Raw genomic sequence first — 24,453 nt, 5'->3', positions numbered from 1 at the left:
TCGAGCCAATTCGAGCCATTGGATTCGAGCTACGGCTCATTTCCGATTCAATATTATAGTCTATCGGATCTATGGAATAAATTAAAATCCCAACCATCCCTTCTCCCTTCCTTAGCATACAATACAACGAAGGGCAATTCTAGCGGTGGTCTTGAAATATGCACATGTGATATTTTATAAAGTTTTGATTGATAAAGAATGGAAGGAAATAACATAAGATTAAATAATTGATAATTAACTTGCAGTACGTAATATTTTGAAATTATTAAATAATTTTTGTAGAGATACATGCTCGTGCGACACTTGATCATGACCGTCCCTTGTGAATACTTTGAATCAGTAGGAAATTAACCGGATTTTTATTTTTTATTATAACGAATTTTATTATTATTATTTTTTGGGAAATGCTAGAGAGCTCTAAATCTAGAGCTCTAATTTGAGCTCTAGTGATGTGTCCAAGTAAAAAAAAAAAAAACAAGGCAAGGCACAAACATCATATCAGAGTGGGTCTCACATTCCCATTAGAGCTATTAGAGCTTCTATATTAGAGCTCTAAAGCATTTTTGTTATTTTTTTTCACGGCTAAATTTGAGGTGACGTGTTGGTGGTGGAGGGGCATATGCTTTGCTTGCTATGTTGGAGGGAGACTGTGGAACCCAATAATTCACGGCTCACTTTTCCCTGATTCATGTCACGATCGTGATCGTAGTTATAACGTCTCTATCCAGCAGATGCATCCGACGGCCATAACTTTGTTTTCAGATGTATATATTTTCAGAGTGGTATTTTGCAGGGATTGAGATTATTAGAGAGAGAGGGAGAGAGAGTGTGTGTGTGTGAGAGAGAGAGAGAGAGGCTGATTTGGAGAAAATGTACGGATCGTTGGGTCTTCTTTGGACACCTGTTATTGGGTGTTTAACACCCTTCACCAGCAAAGATTCTGCGACGGTGATTCCTAATTTGATTTTATTCTTTCAGTTTTTGTTTTGTTGGATCGAGTTGATTCTGTAGTTCTAGTTTGTAGAATTAACTGTTTTTGATAATCAGCTAATGATTAAGGGGTTGTTTGGGAAGGGTTGACTGTTATCTTTCACCATATTTATCAATGTACTCGTTGCCAAAAAAAAAAAGCTTCAGGTTTGCAGAAAATTTGATGTGAAGCACAAAACATTGTAGAACTTCAACATAAACCTAGCGAAGACCAATTTTTACAAGCCTTTTACAATAAAGTAATTCAGGAGTGTTGTTTTCAAGTTTGCCACATATATTATTCTACAAGATGCTATTTCATGGTTATGTATAGCACCCTTTTTTAATTTTATTGTATTTTACCTTCCAGATTTGATTCAATTTGAGTGATGTAGTGATCTGTATAATCTTGACTAATTTTTCGCACAGGCCTCAAACCATAAACAGTACCTTTCCACGCAGAAGACAATTGGAGCTTTCAGTGGGTCTCGAATTTTGCTTGGGCATCGCAAATTACTTTCTTCCTCAAAAATCTCAACATATTGGAGGGTATGTTTGAGTTTTTGACATTTCTGACAGATTGCAGGGACTGCTAATTTCTTTCTCATAATCGGACCATTATATTAGTATTCATCTCTAGTTTGGCTGTCTTTACATTAGAAATGAAACACACAATTTTTTTTACGAAAACCAGAATCCAACTTTTAGCATCTTGATTCAATTGAAGAATAAATTCTTGTTTGATGACTATTTAGGAAGCATCAACCTAATTAGTCTTTGCAATATGCTTTTGTAAGTCAGTACTTATCTGATAGGTTTGCTAAACTAGGCGGGCCTCAGTTCCACAACCTCGGCTATCTTGACTGATGACAACTCAACAATGACAACCTCTGAAGATGATACTGAAAATATTGGTCTCCTGGGCACAGATCCTGGTTTGGAACCATTTATAGATCACTTCAGATACAGAGTGAAAAGATACGTGGATCAGAAAAAGTTCATCGAGAAATATGAAGGAAGCCTTGAGGAATTTGCACTAGGTGATGTTTCTATATCAGCAATGCAAATAATTTCCACTTTTCCTTTTTATTTCCAGCTTGTGAAATGGTGGGATCCACTTGTTGTACATCTGTAATTGCTGGAGACTGCAACAAACAGGAGATTAAGCATGTCTCATTGATACTTTATCATCTACTTCATCAGCTGGATGCTATGAATTTTCCTTGCAATCAGCTGAAGCATATGGTTTTAATTCTTACAATCCAATGAATTCCATTGAAGGAAAGGAAGATTTGATCATCATTTCTTATGAAAGTGTATTTCTCCTTCAATGTACTAGTTGGATTTCAAATTTTTGTTCAATGACTTAAATAAACCTTTGATTTGGTTACTAACTGCTTCTTCAGTATAGAGCTCCTGACTATCATTGGATCTATGTTGCAGGTTATTTGAAATTTGGTTTTAATAGAGAAGAAGGTGGCATAGTGTATCGTGAGTGGGCCCCTGCTGCTCAGTAAGATCTTCAGCTTACATAAATAGAACGTGATATCTGTACTTTTGGTATTTTCTGTGGGTGCTGACTTTGAAGTTGACCTTACAATGATGTAGGGAAGCACAAGTTATTGGGGATTTCAATGAATGGAATGGTTCGAACCACGTGATGGAAAAGAATGAATTTGGAGTTTGGAGTATCAAGATTCCTGATTCTGGTGGGAATCCAGCTATTCCTCACAATTCTAGAGTCAAGTTTCGATTCAAGCACGGTGATGGAGTTTGGGTTGATCGAATCCCAGCGTGGATAAAGTATGCTACTGTGGACCCTGCAAAATTTGCTGCACCATATGATGGTGTTTACTGGGATCCACCGTCCTCAGAAAGGTGCTAATATCTTCCTTCAAGAACAAAAAGACCATTGGAAGAGCCAAAATGAAGGGGCCATAATTATGAGGCAGAGTTTTTGGGCTCTTAACATTACTTGACAAACAATGGGACCCATAATTATGAGGCAGTCTTTCCTGGGCTGTTAGCATTGCTTGATAATTTAGTTGTAAAATAAAGTTTACATCATCGATGTTTCAATCATTCACTTGTTTAAATTTCATCATAATGATGAAGCTAATATTATGTATTATCGTGGATTGAAGTACAAATAAAAATTTCTGGTTGATTTTTAACCCATACTTTCATCAACCATGCAGGTACCAATTTAAATTTCCTCGTCCTCCAAAGCCCGAGGCCCCACGGATATATGAAGCTCATGTTGGGATGAGCAGCTCAGAACCCCGTATTAATTCATACAGAGAGTTTGCCGATGATGTCTTGCCTCGTATTCGAGCAAATAACTATAACACAGTCCAGTTGATGGCCATAATGGAGCATTCCTACTATGGGTCATTTGGGTATCATGTTACAAACTTCTTTGCTGTCAGCAATAGATCTGGAACCCCTGAGGACCTCAAGTATTTGATTGATAAAGCCCATAGCTTAGGTTTACAGGTTTTGATGGATGCTGTTCACAGCCATGCAGGTAATAATAGTACGGATGGCCTTAATGGCTTTGATGTTGGCCAGAGCTCACAAGATTCTTACTTCCACACTGGAGAACGGGGCTACCATAACTTATGGGATAGCAGACTGTTTAACTATGCTAATTGGGAAGTTCTCCGTTTTCTTCTATCTAACCTGAGGTGGTGGCTAGAGGAGTACAAGTTTGATGGCTTTCGATTTGATGGAGTAACATCCATGTTGTATCATCACCATGGAATCGACATGGCATTCACGGGCAATTATAATGAGTATTTTAGTGAGGAAACAGATGTTGATGCCGTTGTTTATTTGATGATGGCCAATTGCTTGATTCGTAATGTCTTGCCAGATGCAACTGTAATAGCAGAAGATGTTTCTGGTATGCCTGGACTTGGTCGGCCAGTCTCTGAGGGGGGAATTGGCTTTGATTACCGCCTGGCAATGGCTATTCCTGACAAGTGGATTGATTACGTAAAGAACAAGACAGATGATGAGTGGTCAATGCAGGAAATATCATGGAGTTTAACGAATAGGAGATACAGCGAGAAGTGTATAGCTTATGCTGAGAGTCATGACCAGGTATGGGATTTTCTGTTTTTGATGATTTTTTTTTTTGGATTAGTTTTTGATGAATGTTCATCTTGAAAATCCTTGGACTGGTTCCCAGCTCTTGGTCCTTTTGGAAATATTTCAAACTTGATGTCTCAACTCCCTTGCCACAGAAAATGGAACACAAAAGTTTGGTGGATCTTATTTTGTTTGCTAAATCTTGACATCATCTAATCATTACTTCCATTCATCTCAGGACTATGATCAATTGAAACTTCTTTTTCTCATATGTTTCTGGATTTTTTTGTTTGCACTGTTGTGTAGGCCATTGTGGGTGACAAAACTATTGCATTTCTTCTGATGGATGTAGAAATGTATTCTGGCATGTCTTGTTTGGTGGATGCCTCTCCCACTATTGAACGAGGGATTGCACTTCATAAGGTCTGTTCTGTTCTACACATTTTTATTGACCTTTTTTTCTTAGGGTTGTGTCCTCAATTTGGCTGACGGTCTCTACACAACTGAGGTTACACATCTCAAGTCCAACCTGGCTAAGGGACGCATTAGTAAAATTATGATTCTTTTAGCAATATGTCTGGTACTGGTTTAGACATTCAATCCAGAAACAACGAGTTTTTTATAATTTCTAATACATTACATAATAAGGGACTCACAAGGGCTGCCCCCTGTTCCCCTCACTCTCCTTTCCCTAATATGAATTGGCGTCATCAAAGCCTTCATGTTTTTCTTATCATATTTTGTAGCAACCTTAATTTTTGTTAAGTCATTATTTATTATTATTACTTTATTTTTTTGCTTTATTAATGGCGCGAATACATGAGAATTTAATGTGATATTTAATCATATATAATTAATCCAAATATTTATATATATATATATTGATCGTATATAGCATATTTATATATGTTGTATTTATATAATAAAATATAATATAATAGTAAATTAGGTTATAATCTTAAGAGTGTTGTTGTCACTAGGGGGTGAAAAAAAAAAAGAAAAAAAAAAGGGAGTGCTCTGTGTGCGGAAGAATTTCCGAGAAAGAGAGACGGCGGGGAGAGAGAGGAGAGGTAGAGGAAAAAAAAAAAAGGGTGAGGGTTTTATTTTAGTGGCTTTATTAATTCTCCAAGTATTTCTTTGATCTTCAAAAAAATAATTGTGAATGCAAAACCCACTTTCCTTGATTTATGTTTATTTTGTTGTTATTATTTATTTATTTGATATTGGGTTGATATTGTACTTGCATGTAGATGATGGATTGATTAGTTGTGTATGTATGGTTTAGAATTTATATATATATATATGTTTATTTTATGGATGTAATCACACTCATGGATATATGAATAAAATTAAAATAAATTAGGAACCCATTGATAAATTCCGTATACTCCATCATGACTCCGTGAATTGTTGTTTTATTTAAGTGTTAAGGAGAAATAGTGTAAAAAAAAAAAAGGTGAGGATTATGAGTTTTATTTGAATACCTTAGGCTCGGCATTGTTATGTTTGTTCTCACGAGTAGATAAGGGGTTGTGTATATATATATATATTGTTGCCTCGTTATTAGGAGTAGACGAGTGCTTTAATTTACGCTCGTACGTATATGCTAACCATCGGGGAGTGTGGGTCAAACTCGGGACGATATCCCTGTGTAAGTTTGACTTCGGAGCGGTGTTAGGTATACGGGAGACCTATGAAGCACGGATACTTCAAAAAGGGTGACGTATCCGTATCGGATACTTATCGGATACCGATACGCCTCGGATACTCGCGGATACGTATCAGATACTTCTTAAAAGTATCAGATACTTCTTAATTAATTTTGAAGTATCGGATACTTAATTTTGAAGTATCGGATACTCGAAGTTATATATTACTTATAATATTTTGTTTAGTTCTTTGATAAGAGGAATATAGTGAGAGTTAAAGTAATAAAATTTGTCAAATTGATGTATCCTTGTTGTCTCTCTCACTTCTCTCTCGCTTTTTCACTCTCTCACGTTTCTTCTCTCTGCTCTCATTCTTTTTTTAGTGTTGGCATGTAAGGATGATGTTTAATTTGCATTTGCATTTGCTTTTGCTTTTGCTTTTAGTTTTGGATGTTTTATGAATGTTTGAGCACTTTTAGGTTAATAGGAATCCCTCTCCTTATTTATTAATTTACTTTAAGTTTTATTTTCATGCATATTACATTATTAAAATTATATTTTAAAAAAAAATTATGAATGTATCCCCGCTGTACCCGTATCGTACTTTTTCAAATTTTGACATATCGCCATAGCCACATCCCCATATCACCATATTCGTATCCGTGCTTCCTAGGCTATCATTGATGACTTAAAAAAGTATATTTGCTGAAATTTTTATTTAAGAATGATTTTTTGGCTTTAGCTAAGGTCTTGTGATATTCAATGATGAAGGGGAACAAGTTGAAGCTATTGACCTTGAAGACTCTTAGTTTTATAGGAATCTTTCTTCTTTATCAAGTTGTCTTTTGCTTTAAGTTTTATTTTTATGCATACTGCATAACTAAAAATTGTTAAAATAATATTTTTTACGAACGTATCCCCGCCGTACCCGTATCTTAGTTTTTCAAATTTTGTCGTATCGCCGTATCCGTATCGTATCGTATCCGTATCCCGTATCCGTATCCGTGCTTCCTAGCGGGAGACACATGGGATATATGTGTAGGCTGGAAGTGAAGGGTCGAAGTGGTGGAATTAAGGTACAAAGAATTAAATACGAACTTATTGGTATAGTTTGGATTGTTTTGATTTATACATCTCGAAAAATAGTAAACGACCTTGATAAATTATGAAATTTAGATAGAAGCATGTAAACGTAATCCTAGACAACTTTTGTATTTTAATTGTTTACTAAAAAGATCAATTTGATAGTTTTTATTTATTTTAGCAATGCAGACTTTAGATACTGTTTTAACCTACAAAACGAGCTCATTTTCATTGATTTCGCATAAACTGAAGTAAAACATTATTCTGAACACTTTTTGTGTTTTGGACTTTTTCGAGAAAAATCATTTTAGGACAATTTCTTTTCGTTTTCAGCTTCAGGTTTTTTGTTTGATTTCCGTCTAGGTTCTTCTATCAAGTTTTTCTCTCAACCTGTTCAGTTTCTACTAAATTCTTCCGCGTTGCCTTTTAGGAAATTGGATTCTGTACAACTTTGGTTCTTTGAGTTTTGGTCAGTTCGAATGATTTAAGTATGAAACTGTGCATTTTTATACTTCTTCAATAATTTACTTATGATTAAATTATACTAACTTTATTTTTTTGTAGAATGGTGTGTCTTACTAACTTTTTATGCAGGACTAACCCACCATATTTTTTTTTTATACTCAATTTATATTTACTTGTGTACAAGCAAGAAACTAAATGTCACCATATCTCAAGAAACTGCCTATTCGTCTCGATGCGGGTGGAACTACTTGTCTTGTGCCGTAACAAGAATTAAATGTACCTTTAGGTGTCAAATCTTGTACTCATAGCAGTATACTTATATACTGACCCATTTTGTCTATTTGCATGTCGAGTGCGTTCTGTTTGAACGCAACCGACCTTCCTTTGCAGGATTAGTTAGGACTACGATGGTAACGAGAAATAACTATGGTTGTAGGACATGTTTTTTGGACTTCTTTTATTTTCTTGAGTTTAGGGTTGATATTAATTTATTTATTTATGTATTTTTTTTTACCTTAATATTTTGATAATTTGGCATTGTAGGTTATTTTCTAATCTTACATTATTTAAATTGTTTTGACTATTTGTTGCTACTTTAATGTTGGAGGAATTGGATAGTAATGAATTTATGATGGATGGTTTGATTGACGTTTTGTTTATTTATTTATTTATCCCTTGTAATTTTTTTTTAGCATTGAAATTTACTTAAACCAAATTATGACGAAAACATTTAGATTTTGTTTCACCCTTAGGATTTGGATGATGGAATATTGATTGGTATTTAGTCCTAATTTAATATTTTATTATCCAAATTTTGCGGCGTGACATATTTCTTCTTGTTGCAACTTTTTTTGTGTGTGCGCAGATGATTCATTTTATAACAATGGCATTAGGAGGAGAGGGCTACCTTAACTTCATGGGAAATGAGGTAAGTAGTAGGTCCCCAGCCCCCCACCCTAACCTGCTAAATTCACGGATTTAATGCATATCAAGGCTCAGATATATGTGAAATAATAAAGTTGTAGTATCACATTAAGATTTTAATTTGGATTCCTTTGAGAAAATTCATTTTTAAAAGAAAGATGAATTTCTGCTCAAATAAGATTTGTAAGGATGCTCTTGTGAAACATTGCTCAAAGTTCAAAACATGCGAATAAATGAGCAAAATAGATAAAACAAGCACAGGTTGGAAAGCCACTTTTTTGGATCCTTCTTTTTTAAATAGGCTTAAAGAAATCATATTAAAAAGTGAAAAGAAGCCCGGACACTCTTCTCCAAGGGTGAGTTTACTCCCTCTGCTGAGTCTGCTCAGTATAAATCTGTTTTGGGGAACCCATTTGTAGAATGAGGCTGACAAACAAATACAGTTATTTCACTTTATACATGTACTTTTAAAAATGTGTTTATATTAATATTCTCTGTCCTGAATGCTGATTATAGTTTGGCCATCCTGATTGGATTGACTTCCCAAGAGAAGGCAATGATTGGAGTTATGGCAAATGCAGGCGTCAATGGGACCTGGTGGATACAGATCATTTGAGATTCAAGGTTAAAGTTAATTTTTACTAATTTAATTGTTTGTTATCTTTGGTTTGTTGCTTTCATACAGTACTTGGTTCCGGACATTATTCGGCAACCTCAACCCTACCCACTTCCACATACAAATAAGGTCCTCACAGAAGGATGTCAGCTAAAATTTATTACGGTCACTCCGTTGAGATTCCTTAGATTATAGCTGGACTTTTGTGGCCTTGACTTCTCAATTTTTTTTAACATTTGCAAAATTTGAAATTATTTTCATTTATGGTTTAGCTAAAATCCATATTACTAATGCCTCAAGAACCTACTTAGCTCAGCTTATGACAGTAGGCTGTGTTGTGTTGCTATATGGCGGGATGCCGCTACTGCTGTAGAAATCATTAAGAATCTTGTTGTTAACTTCTAGTCCTCCCTGCTGACAATAATGTTGTTTGCTATTTCATATTTAGTTTTTTTTTTTGCTTCTTGTAATTGAATTCTAATAAGTTTTTCATGCTTTTTGATTGGAAATTCTGCAGTTTATGAATGCTTTTGACAGAGCTATGAATTCTCTTGATGATAAATATTCGTTCCTTGCATCTACAAAACTGATTGTGAGCAGCTCAAATGAAGATGACAAGGTACAGATATGCTCATGATTTATACTCTTTTTTTTCACGTAGAATTTTAAATGCTGAAAATACATAACTTAATTTTTAATTTAGTCGGGAAAGATTACTTCCGAGAAGTATTCATTCCATAAGGGTTTACACAGGTAGGTATTTGGGATGTTGTAATCAAATCCAAGCAATTCATTGAACTTGTGCATTTGTGTGGGAGTGGGAGTTAATTTGATGGAACCTTCACACTATAGATATCTTTGTGTATATCTTTAACTATATGAACAAGAATAATGGCCATAGAGTGGTCTGGGTGCCATGCTGCTAGTTAAAGTCTTCTGCTTTTCCATATGTTCGGGATTCTTATTGGTGTGGACTGTGGTTTATTCAAGGAAGAAGAATATCATTCAAACAGCTTCACTAATGTTTGAAATGTTGATTGTTTGTTTCACCTTCAGGTTATTGTTTTTGAACGAGGTGATCTAGTTTTTGTGTTCAACTTTCATCCAGAGAATACATACGATGGGTATGTATCAATATATTCAGGGTAGTTGCTTTTTTGTATGTGAATGTGGTTCCATATAGACTGAATGGAAGAACTGAATTTGTGGAATTAAGTTTAGAATATTTTTAAATTATGCTTGATGATTGTGATGATGGTGGTAAGGTTATAGTTATGAGCTTTTTAAAATTCTTTATGTGATCTGTGCTATGAAACATACAGGTACAAAGTTGGGTGTGACCTGCCTGGAAAGTATAGGGTTGCACTGGATAGTGATGCTTGGGAGTTTGGTGGACATGGAAGAGTAAGGATCCCTTTTTGTTTTTGTTCTTTCATTGTTTTGCACTTTTGCGGACTAGTTGTCCTTGCCTCTTGGAGCACCCAATTGACCCATGGGCACATGTAGTCTCCAAATGCAGCATCCATTAGGTAATTTCCAGGAAACTTTTTTAGGGGTGGCCCAAAGTGGGATGACTAAGAATTGGGACCTCCAAACTCATGGGGAGACTTGCACACAAGTCTTTAAGATGATTTTCCAGAGTTGTTATCCGAACAGGCTGATGTCATCTTTGGGCTTACATCTTTAACAGAATCTCCAAATGGAACTCTTAATTATGCTTAACAATGATGTATCTGGACTTTAGTTGTGCTAAAAGTTTTACTGTCCCGATTGATCACTTGCTATCGCCCATGCGTACAAAGATGGTATACATTTTACAGTAAACTCCATTGCCTGAAGGGCCAACCATGAGCCGCCATTCTTGTCCAGTTGGCTGGACGATTAATTCAAATGGAGCCACAGCCTCGGGGTTATGGAGCATTTTTATGGGGTTTGAAAACCTCTTTACATCCCATAATTTCCATGGACCCCTAATTAAATTAATGAAAAAAAAAATCATTTTTACCCTTCTTCTAAGCTACTTCAATTCTCATTGATGGTCAGAAACATGTACGCATCTCTTGATATAGTGGATAATTTTGTTTGGCAGGTGGGCCATGATGCAGATCATTTCACATCCCCTGAAGGAATACCTGGAGTTCCTGAAACAAATTTTAACAACCGTCCCAATTCCTTAAAAGTACTCTCACCGCCGCGCACTTGTGTGGTATGCTTCTCTTTGGGTCTTTTCTGTTTCTACTTTATGTTTTTGCCAGAATAAGTGATCAAATGCATCAAAACAGAAAGGCTCAATTTGTTGCTATGGAAACCATTTATTGGCTAAGGAATGCCATGGATGAGTTGATTAATTACTCATTTGACAGAGTTGTTATCTGTCAAATGAGTGCATGCATCTCTTTTTACCATACAAAAATGATGAAATGCCCCTTAAAAAAAAAATAAAGAATTAAGATTTTTTTTGGTTTAAATAATTGAAATCATGACTAATTACAGAAAATAACAGTAAATAGCTTCTGCTTTTTTGTTGTATGTGCAGCTGGGCATGTCACATGCAGGAAATTTAATCAATTGTGATAATGACTTCGCTGGTTTAATCTCAGTCTATGACTTACTAAAATTAATGCTGTTTTGAATGATGCTAAAAGATACACTGAAATCTTATTGTTTTAATCGGTTAAGATGGCTTACTATGACTGTATAGCTTCCCAACAGAGTCAAGTCTCTCTCTCTCTCGAAGCTTGACCTAGTGAATTATTAATTCAAAAGTAGTTATGGTAAAATTTTCCATGTTTATAATGATGATTAAGCAGAAGGCTGACATTCCCTTATTTTCCTGTAAAGGTTTATTATAGAGTTGAAGAAATGGTGGAAGAAAGCAATGATAGTGAAACATTGAGTGTAAATGAGACAGTTGAGGCAAAAAATGTTGTAGATAGCGACAAGAGACTCAGTGAAGAATCAGCTCCTGATGAAGATGTTGATGCCAATCCAAGTGAGGTAGGAGATTTAGAAATGGAAAAGATTGGAGAAGGCACATCAGATGATTGATAATGATCTTTCGCTTCATGAATTCAATAAAATATTTAGTCCACATGTGTGTACATGTATCGGTGTGAGTTACTAAAGTTAAAAAGACCTATCACAGGATCTTTTGTTTGTAAAATTTCCCTGATGACAAATACTGGGCCTTTGTAATAATTTGTACATAATAATAAAAATATGTCCCACTGTCAGATAATTGTTGCAGATGGATTCAACTTAGAGCTTTTTTCGTTGCTTAGAGGTTGTCTAGAACTATTTTGTAGGTTTATGTATGTAGGACAGCACCTTGTAATGCTTCCTTCTAAATTTCTTTGCCTACTTCATAGCTAGTTTTGTTCAAGGGGCATATATTTTAGGATCAGATCACCATTGAAAGGAGGGTACTTGCATGGAGAAGGTATTTAAATGTTTTTCTTGTTGAGACATTGTGTTTGTTTGTTTGTTTGTTTTTTTTTGGGGGATAAAAAGTAACCATTATCCTTTGATGGGTTGTAGGATAAAATTTCGAATGTGAGATGACCTATTAGCTCAAACTTTATATTTTAGAAAATATTTTAGGTCTCAAATTTTTTATCAAATAAAGGATCAAATGTCTCACATAATTTTATACTTTAGAAAATGTTATAAGTCTCAAATTTTTTACCAAATAAATGTTATTTTTCTCTGGACTTGTCATTTGAGTTAGTACTCACGAATCTTGTTGAGGCAAATATTGATGATAAGTGCAAACTCTTTATTACAAATATATTTATGTTATTTTAACAATGGAATATAAATTAAAACATTATTTATGCTTAATGAAATAATTTTTTCTTGTATTTACATTGGAAGGTATTTATATATAAAATTATTTTCAAGAAGGAAATCTCAATACATATAAGGAAAACATAGAATTTTTGGTATAATGAACTTGCTATCATTTAACCAAATAGCTATATATTTTTAGCCTTGAATTGTATGGAAGTATGGTTTCCATCAATTCCAGTAACCAAAATTGGATGTTTCATTAATGTCCATTTTTCTTTTGGTATGGCATTCTATTTACTTGAGCTGATTGTAACTCTTGTGTCTATGAGAACACTGAGACTATACGGTTTATAACCTACAAAATTAAATGTTCCCAATACATATGTATATCTTCTTTTTCCTTGGTTAGGAGAAAAAATAATATTATAATTTTTTGTTTGAAAATGATACATATATGCAAACTTAATATGTTCAAATTGTCTTCTTGTTCTTGGGAAAATAGGAATGTGAACATTGTTTGAAGTAATAGATTCTTAATTAGAATTATTACTCGATTCACCAGTGCTTAATTTTGAAAATGATCTGTTAGGAAAATCTTTTTTAAATACAGATGTTGATCTTTTAATTTTTGAAACTGTATTTTTAATATATAAATTTTTTCCTGATGCTTGCATTTGTATTTGTGTACGATTTTTTTTATTTTAGAAGATTCTCCTTGTCCCATAAGGTCATGGATTAACCATTGTCGAGGGACTTCTAAATCGCTCTAATTCATTAGACGAGGTTAGATTACCGTGTCAAATGGTCTTTGATTTAAAGATTCCAAGAATTTTATTATCGTTTGATATTGTTTTTGTTTCAGGAAATTTAGTCAATTCGTGAATTGTTTTCCAACGAATAGTCAAATCATGGGAATTCGATTTCATTCCTGATCTTTGTGTTTTAATTCATATTCTGACTGTGTCTTCAAGATTATGATCATTTATGGAAATAAAGAAATTTGGTCTAACATTAAACCAAACTACTACATTAGCCAAATTAGATTAAATTCCTCTAATGATTGCTTTCATTAGGTCGGAAAATATTTTATAAAAAATTATTGCCAAAATAGGAGTATCTATCCCTTGGTGGAATAAGGCTGTTATGGTTACCTGTATTAATCCAATATGAATATATTGAATCTCAGGATATTTCTTTTTACATCTTGCAACATTTTTCTTATCAAAAAAAGGAATGCCAATACTTCCTTCTTCTGACCATTTTGCTTGAGTGTTGTCATTGTATTGTTCAAACACTCTTGCTGAAAAGAAGTTGAATTTTGAAAGTTTATAAATTTCTGGCACAACAACTTCGTGCATTTTTTCAAACTTTGCTAATTCTTCGTCGATAAAAGTTTTTCTTCTCTGATTACATCTCCAAGTCGAATTGCCTGTAATTCTTTTTGAGATATACTATTTGCTTCTTGAGATATTTCTTGACTATCAATATTAGTTGTGTGAGTGATTTTCTGACCACACTGCCCGCTTAGTAACCAGCTGGAGAGCACCGGCAGAATAGATGGCACCTGGTTGACCTGCAATAGAAAGAGAAGATTCCGGCGGTAGTTCGTCCACCCGGGGGCACTCCGACGATCAAATCAATATATCTCTCAAAGATAAATCAAGTGCTAAACTCATAAGCTTGAGTATCAAAAGTATACCTTAGACCCATGGGGGTGCCTCTCTTTTATAGCCAACTCAATCCTAGTCCCAATAGAAGCCTAACTTCTATGGACTCAGGATTACTGCTAATCTTGGACTCCTAGTAAGATTAGGATAAACTCTCTAAGAGTCTTATCTTAATACAAACTGAAGTCTTCTCTTATTCTAGGACTCTTGCCCCTTATCTGCTTATCTCGGATTCTGATATCTTCGGAAGTAACCTCGGCCTATCCGAGATGACCTCGGCATAACAATCAGGACATGTGGCACCTCGGCTGACACGTTGGCGTCACCTTGGCCACGTGTTGGTACTTAGAAAATATATCCCCACAACTGCCCCTAGGTTCTATTACCTCGGTATTCTGAGGTGATGGAACCTACACTGTTCGTTCATCTGTGCCCCTCTGTCCGAGATCAAACTCGTCGACCTCAAAGTTTCCTGGACTTTACTGTCCACTTTTGTCAAGTATCAAGCTTCATGCTTTCCAAGCGGCTCGAGATCACACCTCCTAGCCGAGGTTCTTGTTCCATTAATTCGTAAACTCCAAGAGCTTTGCAACTGCTCCACTCACATTCTTCGGTGGGTTCCCGACTTCCAGTCATCTATTTGACTCCGGCGATATTCATATCGGCGTTCATTTCTCTTGGTAGGTTCATAAACTCTTTTATTAAGCTCAATCTTTCATAACTCTTCTGAATCCGTTTACTTGCTCTCTGTTGTCTTCTATTTTCGTCTGTTTTCAAGTTTTGAATTGTTTGAACGCCCGGCACTGTCCTTGCCATATCCGCTTTCTGTTGCTAGTATCGTGTCTGGGTCATTACTTTATTGTTCTTCACATACTTACTTAGTGCCTGTGTACGTGGCCTTATTCTTGAACTTTGTCGTCTTCTTGACTCTGATTTTTCTCTTTTTTCTTTCAATCTTCTAGCCTTTTTTTTTTCTAACTCTTTTGCTTAAATCCGTCATTGTTCCAAGCTTTCAAGCTCTGCAACTGTTTTCGTTCCTCTCCTCTGGTGAAGCTTACGTCATTCTGTCATTTTCGCATCCGTCGTCAGACTTCGGCAATTCTCATTCCGGCTTCCCTCTTTCTAGTAAGCCACTGTTCCTCCTAGTTTTATTTCTTGTTGCTTTCCAAGAAGCTCTGCTTCATTGTTAATCACCATTGCTGTTTTACCCGTTGTTTCCAAATCATCTTCTTGAATGCACACTGTTCACACATCTGTTGATTTCTGCCACTGTTCTTGGCTTGACACACCTGTGCAATCTTTTTGTCTTGATCTCCTGATAGCTTTATCACCATTCTTGATTACGAATTACATTCTTGTTTTCAGTGTCTTTTTTCAGATTCTTGCTTTCAATCCTTGCCTTCAAACTCCGAGGTGCCAATCGCCGAGAAGAGCTTTGATCAAACTTTTCGGGAGATCAATGCTGAGCTCGAGGCCGAAAAGGCTACTGAGAAGTCTTCCCAACTGTCTTCTATATCTTGCCATTGATGCCGAGTAGTTTTGTTTCCTTCTTTTACTCCTTGTACCTTGTACCTTGTACTTTGTCTTTCTTTGTATGCTTTTAATCCGGTCGACGTGCCATTTTTGTAGTCTGAATAATTTATTTTTCAATGTTCAGGCCGAAGTGCCTTCTTTCTTCTTTAAATGCATTTCTCTAATTTCTTCTTTGAATGAATGTCTTTTTTTTTCTGTTCTTGTATGATTCTACACTTAGAATTATTTGCATGTCTTCAAAGTACACCTTGACCGTTCAATCTCTTCGGGTAAAATACCTCTGTCACAACTTCTAATCTTGCTCATCTCGGCCTTGTCCTAACACTTGAAAATATTATAACAAATATTTTTACAAGTGTTGCTTAGGACTTGTCACTTTCTCAATGTCTTCTATTAAGACTTCAGTTTTCCATATTTCAAGTTTTGACAACCTAGTAGCTTCGGCAAGTACGCAGATATTGCTTGAGCTTGACTTGTAAATTTTTCTAAAAAATTTCAACAAGTGTTTTAACCATCGTCCTTTATCATAACCTCGGCTTAACTTCAGCTTGTAAATTTTTCTCAAAATTTCAACAAGTGTTAAACCATCTCCCTTTCGATACGACCTCGGTTTAACTATAACTTGTAAATTCACACAGAATTTCAACAAGTGTTAAATATGATCTCGGTTTAACTTCAACTTGTAAATTCACACAGAATTTCAACAAGTGTTAAACATCATCTCGGTTTAACTTTAACTTGTAAATTCACACAGAATTTCAACAAGTGTTAAATATCACATCGGTTTAACTTCAACTTGTAAATTCACACAGAATTTCAACAAGTGTTAAACATCATATCGGTTTAACCAACTTGTAAATTCACACAGAATTTCAACAAGTGGTAAACATCATATCGGTTTAACCAACTTGTAAATTGCTACAAATTTCAACAAGTTTAAACAATGATTTCAGTTTAACTTAACTTGTAAATTGTCCACAAATTTCAACAAGTGTTAAACAATGATTTTGGTTTAACTTCAACTTGTAAATTGTCCACAAGTTTTAACAAATATTAAATAATGATTTCGGTTTAACTTAACTTGTAAATTCACACAGAATTTCAACAAGTGTTAAACAATGATTTCGGTTTAACTTCAACTTGTAAATTGTCCACAAATTTCAACAAGTGTTAAATAATGATTTCGGTTTAACTTCAACTTGTAAATTGTCCACAAATTTCAACAAGTGTTAAACATCATCTCGGTTAACTCTTCTCTTCTCGGACTTAATCATCTTAGGCCGAGATCTTGTCTTCTGGGATCTGGGATCCGAGATCTGGAATCCGGGATCGGCTTACTTGGGCTGAGCTTCTTGTCTTCTCATATCCAGTGTTATCTCAGCTTGAGAGGTGAGGTCACCTCGGCATCTTGTCTCTTTCTCTGGAGGTAATCCCTCAGATCCTTCTTGGTTCGTCCAGGAGCTCGGCTATCTCCGGATTTCAGCCTCTTTGGTGCACTACTTCTTGTGTCATTGCGAATCCTTTTAGACCTTCCTCCATTGGTCGTGTCAAAACAGAGGTCCCTTCCCTGAACATGCCGATGTTCTTTGGAGTCAGCTTCCTTGGTGCGATGTGTCCTCTGTGAATTTCCCCTTCTTGATTCTCCTCGTCCGACCTCCCTTGAAAGCCGGTGAGAATGTTCCTTGGTCCTATCGTGCTGAGGAGTCGTAGGAGTTGTCTTCTGCCCCCCTGCCTGGGCATCTTTCTTGACTACTGGAATCAGCGTATCTTGTGACGTGAACGGTGGCTGGAGGTCGTCCTCGTTATAATACTTGCTTCGGTCTGATTTCTTCGGCACGTCGCCCTCCTGGCCGACGTCATCTTCTCCATGATTCTTATCACGAGTTTCTTCGTTGTAGTTGTCTTTTTCGATGCCAAGGTCAATAAGTTTCCCACTCTCAGTAGGGGTGTCGTCCCCAACCTTCTCTTTCGGTCTGTCGTTGGCCATCTATTCTCCTTTCGTTCCCACAGACAGCGCCAAATTGTGTGAGTGATTTTCTGACCACATTGCCCGCTTAGTAACCAGTTGGAGAGCACCGGCAGAATAGATGGCACCTAGCTGACCTGCAACAGAAAGAGAAGATTCCAGCGGTGGTTCGTCCACCCGGGGGCACTCCGACGATCAAGTCAGTATATCTCTCAAAGATAAATCAAGTGCTAAACTCACAAGCTTGAGTATCAAAAGTATACCTTAGACCCATGGGGGTGCCTTTCTTTTATAGCCAACTCAATCTTAGTCCCAATAGAAGACTAACTTCTATGGACTCAGGATTACTGCTAATCTTGGACTCCTAGTAAGATTAGGATAAGTTCTCTAAGAGCCTTATCTTAACACAAACTGAAGTTTTCTCTTATTCTAGGACTCTTGCCCCTCGTCCGCTTATCTCGGATTTCGATATCTTCGGAGGTAACCTCGGCCTATCCAAGATGACCTCGGCATAACAATCAGGACATGTGGCATGTCGGCTGCGCGTCGGCGTCACCTTGGCTACGTGTTGGTACTCAGAAAATATATCCCCACATTAGTCATCATGAAGATTAGTTCTTCATCTGAACTTTCTTTATCATTAGAAATTTCGTACAAGATTTCTTCTTCATCAAAAATTTATTCGCCATATATTGTTTCAAAATCTTGCTCTTTAAGAACTTTGATCATTTTCTTTGCACTTTTTCCCCTTTTTGGGCATTCGGGTGCATAGTGACTTTCTTCATTACAAATATAACATTTACAAGTTTTCTTTTTTGAAACACTTGTTTTTTTTTTTTCGAATGTACTTTTTCTTTTTTGAAAAAATTTTGTTCTTTTTTCAAGGTTTCCATTTATATTTTCTCCGTTTTTTGGAAAATCTTTTTCGCTTGGAAAATGTATTACAACCAATTTTTTAATTTTCTTTCAAAATTTTATCACAACATTTTTGAGCATATTGTGAGTATTTGTTTTTTCACCTTTGCTTCTAGGCACCGATCTACTATTAGTCTTAGAACATAATCAATGCAAAATCAAAGATTATCATATTCTTCCTCCCCCATTTTTTAAAAAAAGTCAGGATATGTTTTAATACATAATTCATTATATGGATTAGGGAGCTTATGGAAAAATTGACCTAACTAGGGTTGATTTGCCGATAAATCAATAAGATAATAATATTTTTTAAAAGTTTGAACATAGTCTTCAAAAAGACAAATATTACACAATTCTAATTTAGTCAAAATATAATTTGCATCTACTTGCAAATTCGTATCTCTTGCAAAACCACATAAATTTTGTTTTATGATTTTTGCAAATTTTGCTAATATTGTATCATGTGTGAGAAAATTTGCCAACAAAGCTGTTTTTTGACTTTTTCTAATTTCATATTTTTCCCACTATTTTAACCATTGCAACACATCTCCCTAGAAAGTTGCTGCAATATAATCAAAGAATTTTTCTTTTGACCAACTATTTTTATAATTAGTAATAATGATGGACAATGATTGTGCCGAATCATCAATTGCTTGTGGTTGGATAAGTCTAAATAAGTTCCATTTTGAGCTATTGGATACTTATAGTTTTTATCTTTTCTAGATATTATTGGCTCAGGTGTAGGATTGAAGGTACTTCCAGTGTTAGTATCATTTTTAACTTCATTTGTTTGAATAAAGTCAAGATTTTCTCCATCTCCCCATGTGCCAAATAATTCGGGATCAATTGGCTTTTCTGTCTTTCTTTTCCCCTTATTTATTTCTGGTGAAACATCTTGATCTATTGTTTCTTCATATGAGGATGATTGACTATCATCATCATTAGTTGACATATTAATATCATAATTAAAGTGTTGTAAAAGGGTTTCATGTTCTAGATAAGTTTCTCTTATCTGATCTAGTAGCCTATTTATTTCATCAATACCTAAATCTGGATCTTTGTATAATTTTCTCCAATAATCCAATATTTCAACAATATTTTCATATTCAGTCCTATTATAGGTATTGGTTTGAAGTACCAGAATATCTTTTGTATCATAAAATAGCCTAGGAATGGAGTTATCTTCTGAACTATTCATTCCATCATTGTTTATGAAGAATATAGCTTCTAATTTTGTCACCAAATTATTTATTTAGGTTTTTGCTTCTTTGTTTAAGTCAATATTTATTATAAAACCTAAATTGTCTATTTTAGATTCAATAGACTCCACTTTGGATTCTAGAAAATTTTGATTTATTTTTTGATTTTTATCTAATTTAGAAAACCAAGAACACACAATATCAGTAATATTTTTTAAATTAGAACACACACTGTTTATATTTGCAGATTCTTTGGTAATATGCAAGCTATGATCATATTTATTATTAATGTTATTTTTTGTATTTCCAAAACATATTATATCTTCGGGGTTAATTGTCATTATAGATTGTTGTTAGTACCTAAGACCCTTCTAGTGTATTTATCTGGTGCCTAAAACCTCTCTTTATGATTTTAAAGACTTAAAACTGCCTAATTATGGATAATAGTCAAAAGATCTTAATGAGTATATGGGCTTTGACATGCACCAAGCATATAGGTTTTACAACAACTATAAATGAAACAAATAATTATGAAGATATAAAATACAAAGGATACACAATTAAAGACTAAACTTGACTAATAATATTTTTTTGAAAAAATATATATATATATATATATTTTATATCATTAAGAACATCTTACACACTTATATATATCAAAATTTATACGTAGATAGAAATACCTGCATAGCTTGATCTTGCTTTCAAAAGCTCTTCACCAAGCTCTGATACGAATTACAATGACAAAGAAAAGGAGCTTTCTACTATGTCTATTCTACTATTTTTTTTATTTTATCAAGTTAAGCAACAAAAACAAAAACGGAACAAGGAAAGGAGAAGTTTAGGCAACGAAGATGGAGAGAATTTACATTGCTTTATTATGTTGGCATCTATGCCAATTTATAGACTACAACTTTATAGATACAAACAAAAGTCATTAAGCCTAACCGTAGGCTTTTTTGTTTTTCCAAAGACTAGAAATCAAAAAATTCCTAACATAATAAATAAAATAGAATACAAAAGTCTAAACAATAATAATTATATTGACTTTCTATTCCATATCTTCTGACAACCTCTACAATTATATACACTTCTACAATTATATATGTACACACTGTCTACCATCCCCGTTGTTCAAAGCGATAGATCGATATAGGTAAGATTTGGCTGATCTTATTTGTCTTGTAGTGTCAGTTGAAAAGATTTGTTTGACCACTTTCTGCCTATAGCGATCCCGGTTGTCCCTTTACTGTTCTGTTGTATTCCGGACACGGTTCCGTAGAGTTGGTAATTGTATCTATCTTGTTGTCGTCCTTTAATTCCATTTGTTTGAGTTTTAGGATGTGTTGGGCATGTTTCGAACAGGTGGGTCGAACCTTGGTCTAAAATCTTGTTGTCAGGTTTTTGGTCGTTCCGCTCAAGCGGGCCTTGTTGCGCTCGAGCGGAGATTGCACACTCCTAGTTTTTCGTGTCCCTACAAAACTTCTGCAGGTGTGATTTTTACGCTCGAGCGGGTACTCTGGCGCTCGAGCAGGTACTCTGGTGCTCGAGCGGGTAGTACTTTTTGGTGTAAGTTCTGGGAGGGGAAAACCACGCTCGAGCGGACTGGTTTTCGCGCTCGAGTGGATGTACTTTATTCTTGTGTCTTAGCGCTCGAGCGGGCCTTCTTGCGCTCGAGCGTACCTAGTTTTTTGTTCTTGACGCTCGAGCATTGTGTTCTCCGCTCGAGCGGGAATGTCGTATATCAGTTGGCAGCTGGGCATTTTAAAATCACTTTTTACATTCTCTCTCTCTCTCTTACTTTCTAAAAAGATATTTTGAGAGTTCCTCTCTCTAAAAACTCCCTTCTCTTTAGGATTTGATTTAGTTAGAGTGTCCCCCTATCCTCCGGCTTTTGTAAAAAGTGTGTTGACCGTCGAGGGCTCCATTTTGATCCGTGGATCTTTGAGTTTGGAGTATTTTGGTTTTCTTCAACTTCCTCGTTTGAGCTCTAACTTCGAGGTAGGGATACCCTACTCCTCTTTATGAGCTTTGTCTTTGAATTTTAGCATTTCGATATGTTGGGGGTTGTTGGGTAATTTTGAGAAAGTTTGGGTCTTTGTGTAATTTTACAAAAGATGGGGTTTTATTTATAATTAAACCTATATGCATGTTTGGCATGGAGAAATGACATAGATGATAACTATGGATAAAAGTGGAACCTTGGAGTTGTTATGTTAATTATGGGAAAATGCCCTAATTAGTTGGATAAATTAATTTGTATAATTAATTTTGAGAAATGAGGAATTGAATTGAGAGTATTCAAATTGAAAGAGATTATGGGATTAACGGGTGTAGTTGGATTCACTTAATCGCTCACCCAGGTCGAATGTTGATAATATATCCATTTGTGCATTTATTTCCTGTTTAAAAATAACTGCTTTGGGCTATCGGTGGAGGATAGTCATGATTGTTGTAGATAATGCATGATGATTAGGCAAACTGAAACTAATCGATTGAGTATGCTATCGAATACAGCGGTTGGAATAATACATCGACTTTATGTATTGGTTGCTTATGTATATGATCTATGTTTATATACATTGTGTGTGTGTGGGAGGAGATATGGGATGTACTCCACGGTTTAGGGGAAGATAGGGGATGGACCTCTAAACCGGATTTCGTGTGACATTGATACAGCACTACAATATGTATCAAGTGTTGATTATGGAAGTGTTTGAATTGATTTGATATAGCACTAAAATGTATATCGTTATCAATTGTAAAGTATAGAAGTGATTCTATGTAATGTTGATACAGCACCGAAATGTGTATCTTTCGCAAAGTGTGGGAATGGTTTATGTGTTATAGATGCAGCATTACAATGTGTATCCCTCATGAATTTTGAAAGTGTTTTAACGATTAGTCTAAATCTCATTAAGTTATTTGGTTAGGTGTTGAGCCTTGTTTTCAAACTCAAAGTTGGAAAGGACATGGGAAATGAAATGTAACATGGACTTAATGTCATGAAATCGAAATGTGATATATGTGGATGTATCTGTGTTGAACATCTATTAACTGCTAATCTTTTAGTCATTGTTCATGGCTGGTTTAGTGTATTTCTACTGGGCTGTGGCTCACCCTTTATGGGACATCATTTTTAGGTACAGGTAGCATGCCACCTCCAAGGACATAGATTGGCAGGCTAGGGGCAGACAGACTGCTTTGTTATTTGCTTTCTTTTGATGTATTACATGTAAATTTAAGCCAAGGGCTTAATATGTATTAAGTTAGTACTCTCCTTTTTGTAACCAAGTGTTAACTTGGAAAGCTGTAAGCCCGTAGGGCATTTGCTTTTGTTGTTAACATGTAATACTTTTGTAAGAACTACTCAGATTAATGGAAACATGGTTGGTTTCTTTGTATCAATGCATGTCTAAAGAGATGGGTTTTATGTTTTTTTTTGAGGGCGTTACAACTTGGTATCAGAGCGTACCGGGTTCGAATACTTTGGGTACATGGGAAGTGATTAGTATCACAATGGGTTTGTCTCACTTGTTAGAGACTTATGTGCGACATTATGTGTTTATTTGATAACATGTTTATGTGACTACTTGGGTACGGGATTTAGTTTCTAGGATGTTGATTGGATCCTTGGGTTTCTGTGAGTCTTGTTGGAAAAGCACTTGATCAATGCTGTTTCTAACCGGAACTCTAGTAACGCCTCGGGACTATTATTATCCGGAAATGAAATTCGTAAGTGCTTATGTGTTTATGTGCTTACGTGGAGTGAATTACAGTTGTCCATGTATTAGGACGCGAGTGTTTAGTTTTGGCACATTTATGAATGTGTTAACGCTCTTCATTACCTTTATTAGGATGTCAGGACGATGACGTGGTAGACGTGGCAGACGTGGTAGGCAGGAGATGCCTTTACCGGATGATATTCCAGCACAGCAGGAGGGGGTTGGCCAGGCCAATGTGGCCGAACCAGCAGGTTAGGAGGCTATGGGCGCTTTAGCCCGAGGGATAGCCGATGCTTTGAGGGAGTCTGTGGGTATTTTCCGAGCTGAGAATCCAGTTTAGGCTCCAGTTCAGGAGGTTGTTGAGGCAAGGACTTCTTTCTTGGAAAGGGAGTTCTTCCGGTCCAACCCGGACGAGTTTATTGGGGATCCGAAGGAGCCACTGAAGGCTGACGAGTGGTTAGAGCAAATGAGTAAGACATTCGAGATGCTTGGCATCGAGGACGGAGCGTTGAAAGTGACCTTGGCATCCTTCCAGCTTAAAGGGGGTGCAGGTCAGTAGTGGAAATACATGAAGGGTCGTATTGCTGGCACATGGGAGGCTTTTGTGGAGGCCTTTCAGGAGAAGTATTTGTCTCCAGCAGTCAGGGAGAAGCTAAGAGACCAGTTCTGTCAGCTTTTGCAGTTGAGTTCTTCAGTAGCCGAGTATGAGGCTGCTTTTACTAGCTTGTCCAGGTTCGCGCCTGAACTTGTGGCATCTGAGGAACGCCGCTGTATCGAGTTCGAGAAGAGGTTGAGACGTGGCCTCAAGATGAGAGTTGGAGGTTCGATGATCCGAGATTATGGGCGCTTGGTTGATGCTG

The 24,453-nt window shown here is 35.8% G+C and overlaps 1 protein-coding gene across 1 annotated transcript; it reads left to right on the top strand.

The window, feature by feature from the left end:
• The first annotated feature begins 582 nt into the window (after positions 1–582).
• On the top strand, positions 583–12,032 carry LOC114284252 (1,4-alpha-glucan-branching enzyme 1, chloroplastic/amyloplastic). The gene is made up of 14 exons (XM_082922339.1): positions 583–948; positions 1,399–1,518; positions 1,799–2,009; positions 2,413–2,482; positions 2,578–2,847; positions 3,168–4,074; positions 4,369–4,485; positions 8,125–8,187; positions 8,700–8,807; positions 9,317–9,418; positions 9,856–9,923; positions 10,122–10,203; positions 10,889–11,005; positions 11,641–12,032. The coding sequence occupies exons 1-14, from the start codon at positions 871–873 to the stop codon at positions 11,845–11,847; spliced, it is 2,520 nt and encodes an 839-aa protein (XP_082778465.1). The 5' UTR covers positions 583–870; the 3' UTR covers positions 11,848–12,032.
• Positions 12,033–24,453: the final 12,421 nt, after the last annotated feature.

This window comes from Camellia sinensis, chromosome 3 (genome assembly GCF_055761805.1).
Source record: "Camellia sinensis isolate YWXY chromosome 3, ASM5576180v1, whole genome shotgun sequence".
Classification (NCBI taxonomy): domain Eukaryota; kingdom Viridiplantae; phylum Streptophyta; class Magnoliopsida; order Ericales; family Theaceae; genus Camellia; species Camellia sinensis.
The sequence above is the reverse complement of the archived record's forward strand: the minus strand, read 5'-3'. Positions and strand labels throughout refer to the sequence as shown.

Excerpts from the sequence above, each read along its gene's own strand:
- LOC114284252 (XM_082922339.1), top strand. The coding sequence starts at position 871 with ATGTACGGATCGTTGGGTCTTCTTTGGACACCTGTTATTGGGTGTTTA. Across the intron at positions 2,010-2,412 it reads CCTTGAGGAATTTGCACTAG|GTTATTTGAAATTTGGTTTT; the intron begins GTGATGTTTCTA and ends TCTATGTTGCAG. Across the intron at positions 9,419-9,855 it reads GCTCAAATGAAGATGACAAG|GTTATTGTTTTTGAACGAGG; the intron begins GTACAGATATGC and ends TTTCACCTTCAG.